This window comes from Nyctereutes procyonoides, unplaced genomic scaffold (assembly GCF_905146905.1).
Source record: "Nyctereutes procyonoides isolate TBG_1078 unplaced genomic scaffold, NYPRO_anot_genome, whole genome shotgun sequence".
Lineage (NCBI taxonomy): Eukaryota > Metazoa > Chordata > Mammalia > Carnivora > Canidae > Nyctereutes > Nyctereutes procyonoides.
The window spans coordinates 52,999,693-53,019,418 of record NW_026575142.1 but is presented as its reverse complement, the minus strand read 5'-3'; the positions used below and the strand labels follow the sequence as shown (position 1 = coordinate 53,019,418).

At 39.7% G+C, this 19,726-nt stretch overlaps 1 protein-coding gene across 5 annotated transcripts in view; it reads right to left on the bottom strand.

The window, feature by feature from the left end:
- Positions 1-19,726, bottom strand: part of TP63 (tumor protein p63) — a 101,632-nt gene that overhangs the window by 78,879 nt on the left and 3,027 nt on the right. For all 5 annotated transcript variants that reach the window (XM_055308504.1, XM_055308505.1, XM_055308507.1 and 2 more), the window contains exon 2: positions 4,111-4,365. In XM_055308504.1, the coding sequence (XP_055164479.1) occupies positions 4,111-4,365 (255 nt within the window). The remainder of the gene's footprint in view (positions 1-4,110; positions 4,366-19,726) is intronic.

Below are 19,726 nucleotides of genomic sequence, written 5' to 3'. Positions count from 1 at the left end.
GTCTCTTGGGGCTAGAGCATGCATGGGAATAACCCAAAAGCACGAAAAAAAAAAGTAGAAACATTTTGCTTTGCTTTCAAATTATTACTTGCACAACTGAACTCTCACAAAACTAGAAAACTCATGAAACGAAGGGATCAAAATTCAGATTCAGTGAACATTTATATGCCTATGACAAGCCAGGTGCCCATGAGAGCATGACACTGGTCATACAATCCCCATAATAAAGAATGTATTAACATCCCCATTTGGCCAGCTCCCATGTGCTGCTAGCAAATTGCAGAATCAAAATCTGCACCTCAGTTTCTTGCCATCTTTAAACCACCATTCTGTCAACTGTCTCCTGGCTAATGATTCCTTGCTACAATAGTAGACCGGCACCCCGTGATGTTACATGGGAGGCCTCTCTGAGCAGCAGCCATCAGATTATAGAAATAAGAAAGGAATCTAAAACTAAGTCCTAAATTCGGGTGGGTTTGGGTTTGGGTTTGAATGTATGTGTGTGCATGTCTGTGAGATAGAGAATATGGAAAAAGGTTACCGCACTTCATTTCATCTCGGTGGAAGAAGCTTAAAATAAATATCACGTGTTTAAGAAACTGGAAACACATTTGTTATTTAAAAAATAGAGAAAGCAAATAAGCATACATGCTGTAAAGATATTAATTATATTTTGGCAAAAAGTCTGAGTAAAATGAGAATTAAAAGAGAAAACACGAGAGGATGATGACAAGTGATAAAATGGTACTAAAAAGATTTTTATTAAAAAATTACCAGAAGACGATGCAGTAAGTGTGGCTCCTCCTAATGACAGCTGCTTCTGCTGCTTTCTGTTTGTGGGCAGTTTTAAATGATAGTATTTTATTTTGGAAAGTTGCTTTCAAATGCACAGATGTCAAATAAATAGGTGTTATATGATCTGATATTTAAAAAGTTCTCCATCAGCTGGGCTTCAGCACCATACCACACAGGGCCCGGATGGCCCTGTACGTCTCCTTCTATCAATCAGGAGGAAAGGCTGTCTAGACAGGATGGCAGAGAGACTTGAGCTGAGAGTGAGGGGCCCTGGGTTCCTCACCCACCTTGACTGGTGATCAGTCTTGTCACCTTTACTTCTCTAACTTTCCTCATTTAGAAAAGTGAGGCTAACAGCCATAGTCGTGAGGCCCAACAAAATAAACACATGAGACTGTACTTTTAAAAACAGTGAGGTCTGTGCCTGTGTGGGAAGATATATAATTTGGTTCAGAGAGTTAGATGCTGTTGTGTACAAGATGCTGGTGTCCTTGGCTAAGATCTTAGGGTTTCTTTAGGTGATTTCAACAGCTACTCAGATGCCCTAAATTTAGGAGAAATGCACTTGCGCCTAAAAGAAAACTGATGGTTTTCTAACGTACTTACTAAAACTAAAACTCTAAACACCACGTGATACTCTAGTAGGAGAGAATGGACATCTAACTCAATCACCTTGTCTCATGAAATCTGTAGGGTAGACTGGAAGAAAGCCAAGAAAGGCAACACAGCTTAATCAAGGCTGTTCATTCATGGCAGGCAAAATGCATAATGAGAACTTAAGTCCTTCTACAAATGTCCTATGATGATTATTTAATAGGACTCCACCATAAAAGAAAAGAAAGCAGGTTTCACCGGACTCATCCTTATCCTCACAAAGGTACGGACTGAACTCGAGAAAGACGAAGTGACTTGGCTAAAGTCACAAAGATGATCATGTCTAGAATCCAGGTTTTCTGGCCCCCAAACAGGGGCCTTCCCCATTGCAGCAGTGCCTACCCCTTCACGCAGGGTACTGATCTCACTGCTGTCCCTCATAAGGAAATTTTACCAGTATGCTCCGTAAGACATTTTCTTTCTTTTTTAACCTACCACTTAGGTATGTCTCCCCAGCCTTTTTTTTTTTCTGTGACACAATTTACTTCTCTGAGAACGGGGCTTTCTTTGATGGTTTAGAATGATGTTCAATCTGAGAAAAACCTTAAGATTTCTGTATGAGGAGGTGATGAGGGAGGCGAGGGGAGATGGGATTTAATGTTCCACTTGAAGCAAGCTCCACAACCATGGTTCTTAAAGCATTTTAGAAGGGAAGTGCTCAATCATTAGTGGCCTCAGTAAGGGCCTCAATCAGCCCTTCTGATGTGCTTATTCCTAACATAGTGGAGGTTGGCCTGAGTATGCAAACAAGAACCTGTTAGCCAGGAAGATCAGGGATTGTGAACACCCAAGCAGCGACCTCTATTCTAACGCACATCATGCTCCATTTATAAAATGGCTATTCCAGCAGGTTTTCAGCAAAATATTACTTAGATCGATCAACCAATATTTATTTAAGGCCAATGGACTCTAAGTTTACTCACCTTTAGGATTCATTCTCCAGGATTATTAATATAAAAGACACTCAAGACTGTGACACAATTGATAAATAACACATGGGAGGAAGATCAGATTTTAGGCTCATACTTAGACTTTATGTTTGAAATATGAACCGTGACAGAACCGCTTCTCAAACCATGAAAGAAAAGCACAAAAATAAAATTTTAGACCATTTTGAACATTCTGATGTGGAATGGGAGAAAAAGAACACAATCTAGTGGGGGAGGGGCCAATCAGAAATAGGTCCAGCTACGCAAAAGTCTCTGTCCCTTGAGGGGTGTCACTTAACCTCCACATTCTTAAGCTTCTCTTGCTAGGAAAATGGGAATCATAAATTGTGTCCTACCTAGCTCACTAAGAAGTGAAGACAAAATGAGGGAACACATGTGAAACTACATGGGACATAGTGTCACAAATGTAGATTGTTTTATAAAGGATATACAGTTGGATTAATGCTATAGCGAGCTAGATGCTGTAACATACAAAGTAAAATACTTTCCAAAGAAACCTATTTGCCAAAGATGGGGAAAAAAAAACTGTTAAAACAACTGTAAAGCTACTTCTCAATAAGGTGATAATACTGGGAAGCACTTCTATAATCCATGCAAATTTTAAGTTGCTTGAAAAACATGCATGCCACTTTGGTGTTGGGCATTCTTTGATCAAGTAATTAAAACCGGTCTTGTAAGTCTCCTCCCATACATATGAATTTTATTTATAATACATTACAAAACAAACTCTGAAAGAGAATAAACATTCTTACACCTTTCTAATTTTTGAAAATATCTCTATGTTTTCTTGGAAACATTATATATGTAAAGTCCTTTTTTTTCCAACTATTTAATCGAGGTCTCTTTGGACTAATTGATGACTCTGATGTACAGTTTTGGAGGCTTCTTTGAGGAAAAAAAAATTCTGAATGTATTAAATTCCTAAGTATCAGTTAAGTCATGACTCGTGCTACAGAGTCTACATGTATAAGCAAACTTAGCCCTTCGGTAATAAGTGAGATTTTAATTTCTTATTATTCTATTTTGGCGATTTTATTTTTTTAATCGCATATTAACAGGACGTTTATGGGCAGCCTGGGTGGCTCAGTGGTTTAGCACCTGCCTTAGGCCCAGGGCGTGATCCTGGAGGCCGGATTGAGTCCAACGTCGAGCTCCCTGCATGGAGGCTGCTTCTTCCTCTGCCTGTGTCTCTACCCTTCTCTCTCTCTCTCTCTCTCTCTCTCTCTCTCTCTGTGTGTGTGTGTGTGTCTCTCATGAATAAATAAATAAAATCTTCATGAATAAATAAATAAAATCTTAAAAAAAAAAGGACTTTTACTTCTTCAGCGTAATGAGACTGATCACTATCCTGCATTCTTGGACATGCAATTACGTATCCCATGCTCATGATACTTTTTGTTGGCACAATGCTTTAGAGTCTCCCAAAAACTTTTGCAGGACGGACCCCCTCCCACCCCCCACCCCCACCCCCCGGGGTGAAGCAGGCAGGCACAGATCTGCTGACATTGTTAGGAACCAGCCAGAACCTGGGCTTAGGCTCCCAGATCGGGGCTCTAACCACCCAGGGGCACTTCTCCTCGCTCTGCTTCGGTGTTAAAGACCCAGCCACGAAGGCCGCTGGCGGCCTTGGCGCGGGTCTCTAAGCTGTGGCAGGTGGTCCCTGCGCAGGGCGGCCAAGCCGGCCCTAGGCCTCGGGGGCGGGGGCGCTTACCGTCCAGGTGGCCGACTTGGCGGTGCTGGACTGCTGGAAGGACACGTCGAAGCTGTGCGGGCCCGGGTAGTCGGTGTTGGAGGGGATGGCGGGGGACGGGGACAGCGCGTCGAAGGTGGAGCTGGGCTGCGCGTAGGGCGACGGTGCCGTGACGCTGTTCTGCGCGTGGTCTGTGTTGTAGGGGCTGGTGGACGAGGAGCCGTTCTGAATCTGCTGGTCCATGCTGTTCAGGAGCCCCAGGTTCGTGTACTGTGGCTGCGGGACGCCCAGAAACCCCAGTGTTAGCTCTTTGAAGCGGCAGGCCATTGCTCCCAAAAAGGCACCGCTTCGTGCGTGCATTCTACAGAAATGCACCCTGGGCCTCTGAGACCTCACAGCCCAAGCCAAACGACCGCTTCGTCATAGGGAGGACCAAGGGACGTCTGAGGCCTGTGTGTGCTTCGTCAGGACCTGGCACAGGTCACACGGGTTTTTGTGCAGCCTTTGGAGACTGTGGTCCCCCGAGGAGAGACCGAGAGGAGCACGCACACAGTGATGCTGTGGAAGCCTTGCATGGTATCAGACAGTGGCCACATGCACGGGGAGCAAAGCATAGGGCAGAGCCTTGGGATCACTACTCATGAAACTGATGTAGCATTGAATGTCCACTATATTTAAATTTAAAAATAAAGTAAAATATGCACTTATTAGTGAACTGGGCAACAATGTTCAGGGCTCAGTAGCTCTATAGGTCTTTAAGGGGCACCTGGGTGGCTGAGCGGTGGGGCATCTGCCTTTGGTTCAAATCGTGATCCCAGGGTCCTTGGGATGGAGTCCCACACCGGGCTCCCCGCAGGGAGTCTGCTTCTCTCTCTGCCTGTGTCTCTGCCTCTCTCTGTGTGTCTCTCATGAATAAATAAAATCTTAAAAAAAAAGGTATTTAAAATAAATAAATACCACCTCCTATTTCTTTGTATTTTCCCCCTCCTGCCATAGTATTCAGAATGAGAAAGACCACTGGATGGTATGTTCTAAAGGGGATTTGAAGCATCAAATAGTTGTATATGGAGCAAAATCAGATGTCCTCCAAATGTCCTTATAGTCTTACACTCTAAATTCTGCCCCAGGGTAACAAGAATGCTTCCACCCCCACCCCACAAGGACCCACTTCTTCGAGACTGGAGAAGCACACAGGTAGCAAGGTTAGGGAAAGCCATCTAGATATCTTTAAATGTAGCATGCTAGTATGTCACCCAAACACAGCCTAATTTTTTATCCATTCTTTCATTTTCTTTGTAGCAGTTTATTCTTTGCCAGCATAGAACATGTGGAAGAGGAATCCCATCTCGTTATGATTAACATTCTATATTTGATACAATTCAGAAGTATATTAGCTCATGTAGCTCCTCTGCCAGATGCTCTTATGTCTTTTGTGCCAACAAGCACAGAGTAGGCACTAGATACGATGTGTATGGAAAGAATGAGTTAACTTGTCATTTAATACACACACACACACACACACACACACACACAAATGTATTACTATCAGAGAGCAGGAGTGATTTACTCAAGTACCAGCTAATAAGCAAAGAGTGGGAATTCTGAAACCAAATCTTCTGACTCTGATGGAGTCCAGGGCCCTGCCCAACACCAGCACACCTGTCAGCCCGATGAGATAATTCGAAGCATTCCTAAAGTGGACGCAAATGGGATAGTTTCCAGAAGTGGCACCCACTGTATGGTCCAGTTTTCCCCGTGTAAACACTTCTGACCCACGTTAATCTCATTGTCTCTTCAAGCCCAGGAAGGGGGAACAAAGTAAAAGCAAGAAGAGAAAAAGCAGTCTTGTTGATTTTATAAAGGAAATGAGGAGTCAGGTGCTTCGGTTGAGGTAGCACTTGCAGAGTCCCGACCAAGTCAAGTGATGGAGAAGAACAAGCAAGCTCACAAAGAAATAGAAGGTGGACGAAAATCTTAACGGCATTGAATTATTCGACTAAACTTTAGGTATTTCCCACAGGGAGGCGAAAGGACGAACTCGGCCATTCCATTCAGTCCAGAGAGCATCTGGCTAAATGTTACAGGCCGCACGCCCATCCCAGGACATTTATACATTCGCATTCCACTGCCCGAATGCCACGTCCCCATTTGCTCTTCAAATAACTATTAATCTCTTTACACTTCTCCCCCTGCTGACAAGAGCAGCTGTTTGTCTTGCCTTCTCTCTCCTCTGACTTCTGCAGCTCCTACTCCTGTCCTCTGGTCCAGCTTCAATTTGTACTCTTCTAACAGGTGAGGCCAAAACTGCAGGTGACACAACTAGGGGAGAAGCGAACAACATAGGAGCCCCCACCCCTTGCCCCAGTGTCCACACTCCCAACCCAAGCTGAACTCAAGTCTGGAGGCATGCAGGCCAGCAGCAGGGGCAATGGAATGGGATTGCAAAGATATTATTTGTGTTCAAGTTAAGGGTCAGCATGCAAAGCACTCCTGTATGTCCTGTAGGAATCAGATAATGCTCATACAGGCACGTGCTTCCCTACAGCACTACAATTAGGGAGGCAGTCGGCCCTGACAGAAAGGACAAAGAAACCCGCCGAGCACTTTCTCACAGGCAGTAAAATGCCTGTTGAGCCACCCCTTTCCTCCTCCTTCCAGCTACACAGAATGGAACTTTGGCTAATTGTGGGCTTGGATGAGAACAAAGAAACATAGCCCTTTGAATTTTCTTTTTCAATATATGTAAAGAGAAAAGTTTGGGGTCCAGCTTTAAAAGCCAGTGAGCAAACACTCAGTGCTTCTCGAAGGACTTAAGAGAAATAGAGAATGCATTTACTTGGGAAGCACAAAGGAGACCCCTGGTGTAGCTGGAGAACTGAACATATCAGGTGGTACTAAAAAAGCAGAAACCATATTCCCAGTCATTTCATAGCGCTGTAGGTGCTGATGGCAAAGCTTTTAAATGCCAGCATTTTTAATTCTATACAGTTCAGGGGAAATAGTTTACTTAATAACAACAGAGTGTGCTTCCAATGCTAATGCCTCCACTTACGCATCGGAATTCTCAGCTTTAGACACAGGGCTGCTTACTATCCAAGACAAAAGTGGGAAAACGCATTTCAATTCAAACTTTTCCCGAATTTTACTTTAAGGAAACATATGTCAGGTAGTGTGCTCAATTGTCTTTCAAAACCATTTAAAAGCATAAAACCAACACTACTTGCTTTTAATTTGCCTAGAACACAAAGTAGGAATTGCATGATTGGGAATCTACTTGGATACTTTGCAGAGCTTTATTAAAAATCAGTGTCATAAATTTGCCATAAGAAAGAGTACTTTTGAGGTTAATTTAAGGAGCATTCAGTTAACAACAGCAACAGTTTCTTATTTGCCTCTTTGATTTGACAAGAGAGTGGACATGTCCACAAAGTGGGATTGGAGGCTGAGGGCAGATTAACGTAGCCAAGAAGATAAGCGCTATGTAGGCAGGACCAGCAAAATAATTTGTGTGACCCATTACAAAATGAAAATGCAGGGCCTCTGGGTCATAGACTATTGTTTCAAAATGGTGATAGCAAAACATAAAAAAAAAAAAGAACCAGAACCCATTGCAACTACACACTTTTGTATGTATGTATGGAGTTAGCTCTGTACCAGGTTAATGAGGATAAAATTCATTTTCCACCGAAGTGAAGCTAGTGGGGTAAAGGAAGTAATGCCTGTGCCCCTTCTTTACTATAATTCCATGAACATGGAGGGGTGTTATGCTAGGATGCTAATGTAATGCCTATTTATGATGACCAGGAGAAGAGCTTCAGAAGTTAGAACTGGACATTTTCATGCTAGTCAAAACAAACAAACAAACAAACAAACAAAAAAAACAAAACAAAAAACTGCCCTCAGTAGAACTCTATGGGGTCTCCTATGTCCCATGTATTTCTTATTCAACAAAAAATATTGGAATATTTGAAATGAAATAAGAATTGTTCCTTTCTAGCCACAAGGTATCTTGATCTTGAAATAAACTTCACATACTCTGTAGATACGCAATGAGTGAATGAATGAATGAATGAATGAATGAATGGAAATGTTATCTATCTACCCTAACACATCTGGAAGAGGAGGCAGCCATCTTTCCACAAATCCTGAAAGGCAAAATGAACACAATATGCCTGATAAAGTATGACAATTGATTTCCTCTGGCTTCAAACAGATGCCTCATTTCCTATAAAATAACTTTGAAGTAGAAGACTCACCCCCTGGATCCTAGTTTGTTGTTTTATTTTTTTGCTTTTTTTTTTTTTGTTCTTTTTTTTTTTTTTAGCAACATCTATAACTGGAATATATTCAGGTTCATCACAGACTAGCCAATCTGACCACAGAAAGGATGAAACGCACCTTGTTCCCTGAGACTTATATTTCAGGTAATCCCAGGATACCTTGGGGGTGTTCTGAAACACAGAACTGTCATGAAGTGAAGAGATACTCAGGGGCTGAATCTCAAACTGTTTGCTTTTACCATCAGGAAAGAGTAAGTATAGGTAAGAACTATTCCAAATACAGAAAAGAGTATTTTCCTGTTTTTCTCCTCTTTTCCACCTTTTTCATTCTCATAGCCATCTGTAGGGTCTGATTTATTTCTTCACTGAACTTCAATTTGGATGATTAGAATTAAAATATAGAAGACTGGATTTTTCCTGAGTGGGCACTGCTTTAGGAGTATCCTATAAATGCAATCCCTGTAGTTTCATCTCTTTTTCTTTCCTGGATTACACTAATAAGTTATCTTAAAATCTGAAAATAATGTGAGCCTAAATTTTCTTCTCATCTGCTCAGAAATAATGTACCAGTGTGTAGCACTGTAAACAAAACTCAATATTGAATACCTGGGTTTATGCTTAAAGTTGGCATTGTCATCACTTTCCTATAAAAGAATTTAACATCAAAAAAGGGTCCCCATTAAGTCCTTTGACCAGTGAAATGCAAAGAGAGACTTAGATGTAATTTGTGCTCCTGCAACTCTTTCTCCTCCAATTTATTTGTATAAGAGAAATTGTGTAAGTTCTATTCATCAGATACTACTATCTGTAATAGCTAGTTTATGACCACATGGCAATAAGAGCCACAGTCTATAGCAAGAAGTTAATAAAAAAAAATGAGAGCCAAATCAGGAATAGGACGGGTTACTGCTGGGAGGTAAAATCACAACTTGTTTACTTCCATTTAAATGTCCCCTTGTCACAGGAAACAATCACTTGCCCAAATTTTATTTCAAGAAATTATATCTATAATCTTTGATTTACTATAAGACCAAGCTAAGGAATTAAATGTTCTTCTGCACTTACATTCCTGAACAGATCCGAGTAACACAAAAGAACTCCAAACTTAGACTGGGTGATGTGGGGTCTAACCCCCAGCCCCGTGCCACTAACGTGCTGAAAAATCTCCGTGTAAGGCACATGCACCACCTGGTCCTTAGCTTCCTATAAGGAGATTGATTCTGAGGATCAAACATAAAAGGCACATCAATTCTAACATTCCGGTGAATGACCACACTCATCCACAAAGCTATTTTAGGGTGCCATGAGGCTACTTTCAAAAAATGAGATAACCTGTTTTATTATTATTATTATTATTACTTTTTAAGACAGATTGGTCAGGCCAAGCTTAAAAATCAACAATGTTCCAGGCAGCATGCACATGCTTTCCTCAGCTGAGGGAACCTTTCACCTCAGGACTTTCGTGAACATTCTAAAGCTACCTCTTGGGAAAAGAAAACGGTTTTCCTCCTGACCCTGGCTTGACAAAACATCCATTTCAAATATGTGCTAGCAGGCGGTACAACATTTTCATCCCCAAATATCAGCAGGATAGTGACTTTTCAACAAGCACTGCCTTAGGGAGAAATACTTGTCGTGTTTTAGTTTTCTATCACCTGCCTCACCTAAAGGAATGATGGCTTCTTTTATGCTAGAATTTAAAGTGCTCCATCCGCAGCCAAGAAGATATTTGTGTTATAATGTCAAGTTTAAGTACAATCCTTCAACCTTAAGAATTTATTTAGCATCACGTTATTCTCAAGACCAGATTTTTTTCGTTGTAAAATATTTCCCTTCTTTTATCTTCCAAATGATCCCCCAAAGTGAACATTTGGAGGTAAAATACACTCATCCCTTCCAATAAACATGTGAGAATAAAGCACCTAAGCACACAGGGACTTCTGACAGCAGGCTGAGGGTTTACTAGACGGTTTTATGTTCTGACGCAAAGTGCTGAGATTCCTTTGAGGTCTGAGATTCCATAACTCAGGAAAGAGCTCCCGAAAAGCCCCAACCAATGCCAGACAACCGCAGGTGAGACAAATAAAATACAAGTTGGGCGATCAGGTGGTCAGCAATGTTGGCAAATACTAGACAATAGCATTTGCAAATCCAGGAAATGAATTGTGTTGAAGTTGAAACTCAACCCAAATATTCCCACTTTACACTGTGGAGAGCTCAATTAAGAAAAAATAAACTTCACATTCTGCTTTAAGCCAGTATTCCCATGAAGTAATGACCAAATGAACAAAATTAGAATCACGAGCGTCTGAAGTCTGCAAGAAATTTTTGTCACCATCATATACCAAGGAAACATGGGGCTGAGCAGAAAGCAGGAAGGTATAATTCTAATATTCAGTAACTCTAGATGCAGATATGAAGGAAAAATAAACAGTTTCAATTTCTTCAAAGTTGGAACAAAAATATATGGGAGGACATTTTCAATCTGTAACAACCACTATTTCTATAGCTTTCTTGAGCAGAACTGGTAATGTGAAAAGAAGAGAGTACATAGCAATGAAAGTTTTCAGTGACGATGAGGCCACCTGTATGGAAAGCATACCATGGTGACTTTAGAGGCCCATCAATAATGTCTCACTGGTTTTCAAAGTGAATTTAAAATACTTAAAGATATATCTGTCAGACCACATAATGTATATATCTGTCTTATATTATATATAGGATATATCTGTCTAGGCCGTATCAGAAATTATGACCTAAATCAATGGGGTGATTGAATGTGATTAACACTGAATCACAGAAGATAGTTTTGTTTACCACGTTGCGAAATTGAAAGATAACAATTTCAATAAATAGTGACCATCAGGATTTAAAAAAAAAATCAGAAACACAAGTAGCATCAATATCCAATCCTCTCTACGAAAAAAAAAAAGAGTATTAGCTATTACTACTACTACTACCACTAATACTACGGATCATCTTTCTGAGTCCATAACTATGTGTTTTATGTTTATAGTCTCTAAGTTCTATTTATTCATTTAATCCTCATGAGCTAAATGGCATTATTGTCCTATGTTTTATGCATATTTTATAGATGAGGAAACTGAAGCTCCACAAGATTAAGTAACTCCCTTAAGGTAGCAAGTGACAGAGTCCAAGTGAGAAACCAGTAAATCTGGCTTGAGAACCCGTATTGTTACGGATCTCTCATTCTGATTGCATGTAAATCTGAGTCGCTCAATAACTGCCTGGAATCTTTCGCTACAAATGACATATTTCTTTAAAAAAAAGTTTTTCATATTAAAGACAGGAGATAAAACTAACCATTCTTAGAATACGTGTAATTGCAAAGCGTGAGAGACCGTTAGAGCTTGGCCACCAGAAACTCAGTGCGGGTGACATCACATCGTCCCTCTTGAGCTTGAAGATTTTGAGTAGGTCCCAACTGTCATAGAATAAAGGCCCCAGATCTTTAAAGTGGTCTATGCCACGCTATTTGAAACTCTTTCCTTTGCTGACCAAAGAACCAGCAAATAGGCACTCCTCCAGGTTTTCAAAGGCAAACTCTTTCAGTTGTCAGCCTTCATGCTGGCAACATGCATCCTAGCTCATCTTGTACGTTTTAGTTCCATGTCTTCCCCCATGATGGGGATCCTGCTTGAAATTTCCCCTGGCATCACGTAATTGATGTGGATTACCCGTACAAATATATATATTTTTAATATTTGTCTTTTCTGCTAGACCACAGCCCTCTGAGAGATTGTTTCTTGTTATAATGGAGTCTCATACCTGGAACAGGGTCTGAGGCACGGTAGCTGTTCCAGAAATATTTATTGAAGGAATAAGTGCATATCATTTCAAAATAAAAATCACTTCCAGAAGATGCCTTTTTTTATTCTAAAACAACTAAGTGTTGATTTTTATGCTGAGAGAAGTCTGCCTTCAAATCCGATTCATGTCTGCACATACTACTGCCAAATGAATGTTATGGTGCATCTCCAAATAATCTCTATGACCTTTACTCTGTGTTTTGCTTTGTTTTGGTAGGTGAGAATTGGGCTTTTAGCTTCAGCTTTTATGGGAACTAGTAGCAGAATAGCCAGTCCTGTCACTCACACGGCAATGAGTAATACTTGGTAGCTCACGCCTAGCTGGGAAGTTTACTAATGAGCTTCTACTTCCTTAAAACAAACACATACACATTTTTGTGCCAAGGCAATATTTTTTTACCTAATGGCCTAGAGTTTGTTTCTAATGCATCTAGGTCAGCAGTAAGAATCCAAATTTTTGTGGTCATATAATTATTCACTTCCTAGGGATGGTGTTTGTGGCCAAATGCAGATTTCTTGGGAAAGAAACCACCCAGAAACAAGCTTGGAGTAAGACATTAGTTTCTGGTGGATAGGCCACAAAATTTGTCCCTCCCTCCCTAATTTCCATGATTTTCTGCCCAGTTAGCTAGAATTCAGTTTAGAATAATGCCCTAATTAAGGATTTACAATGTATGTTTTGTGGATCTGAGACTGTACTTTATCAGACTTACAAACCTTTCCTGCAAATGGTCTAAATTCATGACTTCATTTCCCAGACTTTATAATACACACACAGAGGTTAAAACACTAGCCTTGATTTGCAGATAGAAAAGTAAAACATGAAACAAGGAGTATACTACTCAGTTTTACTATTCTATACATATTCAAATGAGAGACACTTTCATGCATTCTAATTTGCTTTGCTTGTCAGGTTCTTTGCTGATTGCTCCATTTTCCATTGTATTTGAGATTAAAATTTTCAGTGATTTACTACGCTTTATAATTAGACATGGTGACTTATGTAACATTGCAGTATTCCTTTAAGCTGTCACTTTTAACTGCAAAATAAAACCAAAGTTTCCAGCTATGCAGAAGACATGCCTTACTTTGAAAAGACAGCCATCTATTCATTTCATCCTCTTTATTCCATTTTGAAAGTAACAATCAATCAGTTTAATAATTACAACAGCTCCTTGGTGTCTTATTTGAACACGAGAAAACAAACAAACAAAAAACTAGGACACCATGTTTAAGAACAAAATGACTTAAAGATTTCTCAGACATCCTCTAGTAATAATAACACCATGGAAAATGAAACGGGAAAGTATTTGCAAATCATCAAGCTTATTCACCCAGAGCAAACCACCCCAGATCTCTGGTGATGATCAAGAGACAAACAGGGGACAAAATGAATCAGGGGACAAAATGAATCAGTGTGGAAGCAAGTAAACACTTTTAAAAAGTGACTGCAAAGCAAGATAACAATCTAAATCTATTTCTTTTTTTTTTTAAATCAAACACATTCTCTTTTCTCATGGGTAATCGATTAAATGAAAACAGCACACACTTTACACTGTTTACCTCTGTTAGAATACAAGCTATTTCTTACTCAGGAAACTTCCCTGTCTTTTAAAAACTTTCTTGCTACTGAAGTATAATGGAAATAAATACCAGGGCTCATTTAAAAAGACAGAGGGGGGAGAGAGAGAGAGAGAGAGAGAGAGAGAGAGAGCGCCCTTGAGAGAGACTTGTAAGATGTCAAAGAAAACCACACCATTCAGAACATACAGGTGGAGACAGGGCTTTGTACAATGTATGCAATCAGTTTGCTTTTTGCACAGGTCAGTTACAAAGAGCCATTTCTGTAAAAGTACATACAACATGCCATATTTTTATCTGAAGATACACCTTCATGCAACAGCAGCAGATGCATGCCTCCGTCACATTCAGGGACCTCCTTTGGTGGTCCTGGAGAGGATACGGAGATACATAGCATGCATCCCTACGCACCAAGAGTCTTCAGTCTAGAATTGGGGAGAAGGCCCCTGGTCCATAGGGAGACCAATGAGGGATGAACAGAGATGTGCAGGAGAGTTCAAGGGGAAGGGGGGGGCGGTTATTCTGAAGTGTGTGTGTGTGTGTGTGTGTGTGTGTGTGTGTGTGTGTGGTCAGGGAGGGTGAGAAATGTTTAAAGGTGAAATAGCCTCCCAGGAGGGACTTAAAAAGTGGAAACCATTTGACCTTAAGAAATATATCTGTGGGGTGGTGTTGGAGTTATAGAAAGAAGCCAGGAAAAGTACCTTCTCTGGAAATTTACTATTCTGATTTTCAGCCTTTCAAGCACTTTGGGACTGGCTATGGAAATCATTTCCCAGCCTCAGGCTTATTAAGGGCTTTGGACTTCACCCAGGGTCTCTCTTTCTCACTGTGTCTAACTGTGGAGTCCTCAGCCTTAGTCTGGTGACAGTCTCCCATGGTCTATTTAAAAGTAATCAAGCCATTCCCAAAACATCAGATGTTGCCCGTTGAGAGGGTAATGGTTTTCCTTTTAATTCTGATTCCATCAATAGAGTGACACTAATCCAGACTGATTTGAGTAAACAGGGCATATTCTCCATTGTCTCTGTGATCTGAGAAAGAATAAACTTGAGAAAGCTCACTGCCTGGATTGGAAATGGCCCCTTTGGGTGTTTTTGCGCAAGCTTGAAAGGAAAAAGAAAATGCCTGTATGGAGTTCTTTCCAAGGCAAGCTGACTTTGGGGGTGGTAATTCTCATCGGGGTATTATACTAAACTGCACCTATTAGTGGCTTTAGCACCAATAAGAAAGTAGAACTATTTCTTTTGTAGTGTTTCCAGAAGAGCTGACGAGAGTGTTTCATAAATTTCCGCCTCTGGCAACACACCACCGCTTGACTCAAAATTCCCTCTTTCGGCTTTTATAAGGAAATCTTTTTTTTTTTTTTTTTTTAACATTGAAGAAACACAGACAAGATGCAATTCAGATCACAGGTTTAGCATGAGATATCAATTTACACTCTACCCTCATCCACTAACATTCCAAAAATGTTTTATTGTTGCCAGTTATTCCCTTACCTAGAACCAATATGTGCTTTCCCTTAACACCAGTTACTGAATTTCAAATTGACAGGTAAATATCACCTGGTAAAGCCATCTTGCCATCTACACAACAGCCTGATTTTACTTTGTCTTTGAAAAATAAACTTAAGCAGGGTGTAGAAACTTAGTCATTATCAAATAAGAAATAAATTTAGCAATGAGAACTTCCCAAGAATTTTTTTTTCCAGAATATGAAAAGGAATACCTTTTGAATAGGATAGGTGTACTAGATTATCAGACCAAGTAAGAAAACCCAGTATGGGGAACTATAAAATACTGTTTCTGAAAAGACTTTACAGGCACTTTATTTAACTATTTAGTTCTGCAAAGGAGGTTATAAGCAATTTGGTAATTTCTAGAACTGCACTGTTTCCCTGAATGTTGGTACAAAGTTGAAAGCAGGACAATCATTTTTCAATATTGGATATTTTCAAAATCCACTTTATGTTAGGGGAGGATTAGGTGTGTAAGGAGACACAGGAATGAGATACAAGCTTGGACTTCCCCCCACTTATCTGAAAGGCCAATTCTCCCTCCTGCCCGCCTCTTTGCATTTAAATCAAGTCACTAAGTTACCTCCCCCAACAACCTACCCCTCTATTATCTCCTTAATTGTCTACATTTTCTTCCTGGGTGAGATGGAAGTGATGAAGGAGAGTGGGGAAGGAAAGGATATTAATATGGGTGACGACATGTCCTCCCTTCATATTTCTGTTCAAATCTTAAACGCAAATGTGTATCCTCATCGAAAATGAAATTTGAAAAAAATATGGTAAAGATTTTTTCACTTGAGATACCAAAATCTTGATTTTTTAATTGTTTTTTGTTTAATTTGGGGGGAAGGGTATTTGTTTCTTAAATGGGACATTCATATTTGCTTCTGTTCTATTATTTCCCAATTGGGATTCTCATCTTCAACAAATATCATACTTGGTGTATTCTCTCACATTTAGCTGCAGCATTACTATTTGCATTTAGAGCAGTGACCAGAGAAATGGTCTTCTCATCCTGATTCTAAGATGACTATTTAATAAAGTTAATTCTAATTAACATAAAGAAGCAGTCTGGATTTTGTTCTTGGTGTTGATAATTTAAGAATGTAATTACTGGGTCCTTTTAGGGATAAGATATCATATCTATCCCTACATAGGTCTAAGGAGGGAGATCAGGAAACCCTCAACTTCACCCAGCCCCAACATTTGGGCTAAATTTTTCTCCTTCCCTGCAGAATGATACTTGTCATGCCTGCAGCATGTAGACAGTGTTTTGAATCTCTAAATCTGAACATTGTCCATGCTCTCAAAATATTCATAGGTTCTAGTTCTTAGTAAGATAGAAGTCCCTACCATATTTTGTTGCTGTTTCTACAACAGCTTTTCATTTTGACATTCATACTAAATACAGATCTGTATTTAAATCAACATTCTCTTTCCCAGTCAATATATCATGCTCTTTCATCTGGTCCTGTGAAGTTATTCCTTGTATTTGTAATAATTTTCTACTCTACCCAGAATGACCTGCCTTCCCCACCCTGACAAAAATCTGGTCCCTAAATGAAGTGAAATGTTACCCTCATCATGAATAGTTTGAACCTATTTCACTATCTTTGAGAGCCTTTAGTGTCTCCTACCACATTCTATTTCATACTGAAGTCATTTTTAATACCTTATGTGCACTAGAGAATTGTGAGTTCTCAGATACCAGTGGCTGCAACCTATTCACTTCTGCTTTCCCTACAGTGCCTAGCACTGTGACCATCCTTAATTAACTCTCAGTAAATATTGGGTTGTAGGGAAATGCTTCTTTTGTGGGGGAAATAATCTAAGTGAGTGAAATAAATCTAAGTTTGTGGATCACTACTGTGTTTGTTTACAAACAAATTTATTTAACTTTTCCATTTTGGGGTGGGGGTTGGGGAAAATATGAAATGAAAGAGCAGGTCTTTATTTGTAGGGTGACCATATGCTTTGTCTTCTAAATGGAACACTTTTCAAAAGCGAAAGTGGCTCTATTTGTGATTACATTTGAATAGCAAGCATAAATTAGGACAAACCAAAACCAACTTATCCATGGCAGAGACCATAGCTATTAAAGAGAGCAATACACGGAGAATACCTAATTTGTATAAGAATTCAGACGCAATCCATTTCTACCCTTCCAAAGGTTCCAGAGAAGCAGTGAATATTCTTGAAAAGACAGATAGCCAATGTGCAATGTGGAGAAACCCATTTTTATACCCCTAGGTGGTCTTGAGCAGAGCCATGTATCTCCCCAAGTGTGCCCTGCCACAGCTCCAATTATACCAAGCCTCTGTTCAAAACCCTTCCATGATTTATCACTGCCACATTATTACATGTGACATGGCCCTCCATGAGTCACTCTATCTGACATTTCTAACTTGATTTCCTAATTTTTTCATGCTTTCGATTCCATCTGAACTCTTTGACATTGCTGAGTACACCAGCATTCACCCCAACTCCATGCCTCTGCTGATGCTTGTTTCTTCACCAAAAATCCTCCTTCCCTCTCGTATTTCAAGGACATAGACTTTCTTGATCCTCCTGTTTCGAGGTACTCTCTTTCTCTTTGATTCTTTATATTATCTAGCTCACACTCCTCATATGACAATGAAGATCTGCCCTGTATTATAACTGTATATGGTCATTTCCTCTATGAACTTTAATCTTCTTGGTGTATTTTCATATCTTACACACCATCTTATACATAACGGATGCTCAGTACACACTTATTTAAAAAGAGTAAGTCGGTCCTCTGGACTTCTAAGTATCTCCTCATTCAATACTTGGTATTCGTGACTATTGACAAAATTCAACTTAATGAAAAGGCACCAGTGAAAATTAAAAAATGTATAGAGAGGTAGCACATCAATAACCTGCATTTTACTATTTTCTTATGCTTCCAAATTGTGTTCTTACGAGATTAGGAATTACGTCCATAGCTTCACTCTTGGATTCACTGTTTGACCTTCACACTTCAATCCATTTTCTTCCAGAACCCAAATCTATCACCTATCCTGCATAGGTGACTCCGTCCACTAAATTGGCACTGAACAATAATGGTCTGTCAGTCATCTCACCTTTTTTTTTCATCATACATTCAAAAGAAAATTCTGAGTCCACTGGACTTGGAAAACTCTTCATCTTCAGAATAGTAAGGCTTTTATGGAATAAACAAGTTATTTTTCACAAAGGTATCTTTTGGTATCTGTCTTTACTCTTCCTTGTTTATTGACATAAACCACTTAAAAGAATAAATTAGGGTATTCAACGGAGGGGGGGTTTACTTTCAAAATATTATTATGAAGGGAGGACTTTTACTTATATACCTCTATCTTACAAGCTCAGGCCTCACCCAAAGCAATCCTATGCACCTCAAAGAAAGCTCAGGAACATCTGTGACAACATACTTCTCATCCATTTGACCCATTTCTTTCCTTGATAAATATAAAATCTCTTAACCTCAGACTTAATTAACTCCCTTAATAAGAAGAATATAGAATCCAAATTCCATACATACTCATTGCCTAAAAAATTTTTAGTGACTTTGCACTCAGGAGATGCATGTGGTATGATGAAAACCCAACCAATTTTTTTTTAGTTGCCATAGCTAACCAGACATTCATTCATGTTTCTTAGTGTACTCTCCATACCAGTCGAGGATCACTGCTCTTCTAAAAAACAAAACAAACCAAACATGCTTTTTCCTTATCTAGGTAAAGGATAAGTGATTTATTATCACCACTCATTTTTCCAATAGTAGCAAAAGAAAGTATGATCTATGATCTGTGATCTAAGATCTCTTTCTCCCAGTCCCCTCTGGGCTTGAGAGCAACCAATTGTAAAACAAGCAATGCAATCTAAGACCATGGCATGGAGGGAGGAACACAGGCTGGCTGACAGCTAAATTAAATCTGCAGCTTCTGCTTCTTCCCTACTATGCTTTTACCTATGGCGCTAAACATCTCAAACACGGATGAGATGGGAAAGCTTGAGATAATACATTTACTAACTATTAAGAGAAAAATCACTCCCATGGGAAAAATGTCTCTTGGAGACAGCATTAGGATAGAAAAGACTGTTTCCCTTGACCACGCAGGCCCAGAGGTCAGTGAAATGGCAAGGTCCTGAACTCTGAGATCTCATACTGCTGCCTTCCAATTACTCTTCTCACTCTCAAGTAGATTTGCACATCAGTTCTTTACATAATTTTTTTTTATTTTTGGAGCATTTACTAGGAATTATAATAGCCCTTTTCAGAATGCATTCTCTCTCTCTTGACATGAAAAGGGTTAAATTAAGTAAATGGGGCTGATTTAGACACCTATAGCTCTCTGAACTACAGAAAGAGGGATTCTTGACCTTGATTTGTAAAATGAGGTGTCTCAGTATATGAGCCTTGATGTCCT